This window comes from Micropterus dolomieu, unplaced genomic scaffold (genome assembly GCF_021292245.1).
Source record: "Micropterus dolomieu isolate WLL.071019.BEF.003 ecotype Adirondacks unplaced genomic scaffold, ASM2129224v1 contig_14242, whole genome shotgun sequence".
In the NCBI taxonomy this organism is placed as follows: domain Eukaryota; kingdom Metazoa; phylum Chordata; class Actinopteri; order Centrarchiformes; family Centrarchidae; genus Micropterus; species Micropterus dolomieu.
In genome coordinates, this window is record NW_025743228.1 from 1 (window position 1) to 3,223 (window position 3,223).

A 3,223-nucleotide genomic window follows, 5' to 3' on the forward strand; every position below is an offset into this window, starting at 1 on the left:
ATATGTGAATAATAAATGTACTGTATATATTGCCATGGTAGCGATGCTATCAAGTAATTCCTATGATGTGAATATAATTTTCAAATATATCGTGATAATAAAACTTATTCCAAACAGATGTTAATGTTCAGTTTTAATTTTTTATTTATTGTAATTAATTAATTTGTATGAAAATGTGTTGTGCAGCATGCCAATTTTTAACATTATATAATGTACTCCCTTTAAATAACTTGGCATTGCTAGCCTTATTTCTATTTCATTGTCTTGTATTTCACCCATACTTTGCTTATTTCTACCTACAAGGACTATGTACTAAGTACTGGCTGCAAAAATATGTACAAAGTAATGAGCTAAAATGGTAATCCAGCGAGACTAAGGTGGTGGACCAGCATAGACCAGCATAGACCAGCATGGGAATTATGCTGGTCCATGCTGGTTTTTCCAGCAGGGGAGAGAGGGGAGATCTGCTGGACCACTGGGCAGCTGTTAACAACGGGCTGAAATCCGAGCTCGGACTCTCACTCGCACTCTCATAAAACAGCTCGCCCTCATCCTTTACATCTTCATCATCATCACTACTATCTATATCAATGAATTTTCTATGTGCATTCTCACTACATACACTTGAAGTCTCCTCACCTGATGGACAGAGGGCATCCGGAGGGGTCTGAGCTGAAGGCTGCGGCTCCTCGACAGGAAGCGCCTCTTTGAGGGACGGACGACGATCCCTCTGTAAGGCGAGAAGCTGAACATCAGATAGACGCGAGGAGCAGGGGAGGGCTCCAGGCACCTGTAGGATGACTGGCAGAGAGCCGGGCTGCAGCTGGACTGCTGCTTTGTCACTGTTAGAAGATCGGATCGATGCTTGGCTGGCAGGGTGCCAGGCTGCTGTTGATCAGTTGATGACTGCTGATTTGCCGATGGTGGAGGGTCAGATCGCTGCTTAGCTGGCAGAATGCCAGGTTGATGTTGCTCGGTTGCCGGCTGCTGCTTTACTGATGGTGGAGGGTCACATCGCTGCTTAGCTGGCAGAATGCCAGGTTGATGTTGCTCGGTCGCAGGCTGCTGCTTTACTGATGGCGGAGGATCAGGTCGCTCCTTGGCGGCTGGTAAAGGGCCGGGCTGCTGTGGTTCCGCCAATAGAAGCGGCTTAGCTGCTGACGGAGGACCAGATCGCTGGTTGACTGGAGGGCCAGACTGCTGCTGGGCTCTAGCCTTGTTCACATAGGAGGAAGGGCAGCTGAAGAAAATGTGGCCTTTTTCGCCACACAGGCTGCACTGACTCTCAAAATTGCAGACTTTGGCCTTGTGGCCCAAGTTGCCACATTTCCAGCACTTTACGGAGGGGCACTGCTTTACCTGATGGTCGGTGGAATGACATATAAAGCAGCTGATGGATTGACCGGAGTAGATTATTCTCCCGTTGTAAGGGCCAAGGGAGATGGAGTTGGGGATTTGTGAAGTGTGTCCGTTTGCGTCTTTACGCATCTTTACTTTATATCTGCGAACACCATACCAGATACCAAACTTATCCACAGGTTTGTATGAATGCAAGATCTCACAAAATCTGCTCAGATACAGATCTATGTCATGGTCTGGTACTCGCCCAGTCCAGAATTTCACTATAATGTTTGTGATATCCATTTGAATGGAGGACTCGATGGACCAGTCCTTCCATTTTGGGTCTCCATTTTTAGAGGCTTGGGCTTCCAGGAAACGCTTTAAAGGTGCCTCGTGGAAAAAGCACAGCTCGAAGTCTTTTTTGTTAGGTAAGGCTATAAATGAGTACACGTCAGTAACGTTAATCCAGACAGACTCAAACAACAAAACTTCACCAACATACTCGCGAGTAGGGGGATCGCCGATGTATTTCAGGCGAACCCAAAACTGCCCGAATTTGGAGGCATACTGAGGTAAAAGGCCAGCGGGGGCCATAGTGGCCTACTGCCCACCAGGGCACGAATAGGAGACACTGTCTATGGTGTTCACACTGTTTAAAGAACAACTCAATAATATTTAGTAGGCTAATTTAAACGACTGTGAAATCACTGATTATGCCTTCTTCGGCGCTTTCACGGGATCAGGCATCGTGAGTTTCGTATGAGTAGATTACTGCTTCAACGAATCCTCATTATTGCTGAAATCTGATTGGCTCAACGGCGCCGATCAAAGAAGTTTCCTCCCAATACTTTTTGTAGGGGCTGAACTCAGCCCAGGGTGGTGTGACCAGAGAAACACAGAACCAAAAACGGACCTAAACAGGAAGAACAAGGACACAAAACCACACTCCTAACACTCAGTGCATCATGGGAAATCCCCCGGCAGTATAGCAGCATAACTAAGGGATGGTTCAGGACTCACCTGAGCCAGCCCTAACTATAAGCTTTATCAAAGAGGAAAGTCTTAAGCCTACTCTTAAATGTGGAGATGGTGTCTGCCTCCTGAACCCAAACTGGAACCTGGTTCCACAGGAGAGGAGCTTGATAGCTGAACGCTCTGGCTCCAAGTCTACTTTTGGAGACTCTGGGAACCACAAGTGACCCTGCATTCTGGGAGCGCAGTGCTCTGGTGGGGTAGTAAGGTACTATGACCAATTTAAAGGGGCGCTATGGAGTTTTCAGCGGCCACTAGCGGTGCGGTTTTAAGATTGCAACCACGCGTGTGCAGTGTGCAAGACCATACTTGATAACTAAATAAAACTTACCGGTACAAAGTCCAGCAGATATGAAATAGCAGATTTGATACTGCACCTCTTCCTGCAGTTGGCAGAAGCAAGTGTGTCAGGACTTGCAGCATAGTGTAGCACTTCTCATCTATTTAATATAAGAGCACAATTGTTGAGACGGTTACAATTATGCCTGCAACTGATGAATTAATGCACTGCTTATTCGATAAATGGTGATGCCCATCACAATTTCTTAAGCCTAAGATGAATTGCTTATTTTGTAAAACAAACAGCCCAAGATTAATTTTACAATCAAAGATTTCACAGCTGAGGAGGTTGAACTAGGGAATATTTGTCATTTTTGCTTAAAAATTACTCCAAGTCATTTAAAGCTCTCTGCTCAAAGTTTCAGTCAACGTTGATCAAAACCAATCAATAATATATATATTAGCAGTTAATTATTACTTACCATCATTACAGTTTGGATTCTGATCCAACAGAGTGGTTACACTCCCCTTCTCCAAAGCCGCAATCCGTTTCAGTTTTGGAATAACCGAT

The 3,223-nt window shown here is 45.3% G+C and overlaps 1 protein-coding gene across 6 annotated transcripts in view; it reads right to left on the bottom strand.

Moving 5' to 3' along the window:
- Positions 1-148: 148 nt before the first annotated feature.
- The window catches only part of LOC123966795 (zinc finger CCHC domain-containing protein 3-like), a 5,256-nt gene continuing 2,181 nt past the window's right edge, over positions 149-3,223 (bottom strand). For 2 of the 6 annotated variants that reach the window (XM_046042911.1, XM_046042910.1), the window contains 2 exons: positions 2,705-2,813; positions 150-1,501 (listed from right to left, as the gene is read on the bottom strand). In XM_046042911.1, coding sequence (XP_045898867.1) covers positions 583-1,501; positions 2,705-2,813 — 1,028 coding nt within the window. In that variant the 3' untranslated portion in view covers positions 150-582. Of the gene's footprint in view, positions 2,255-2,704; positions 2,814-3,134; position 3,223 lie in introns of those variants that run through there. The other 4 variants (XM_046042909.1, XM_046042907.1, XM_046042906.1 and 1 more) reach the window with 4 other exon arrangements.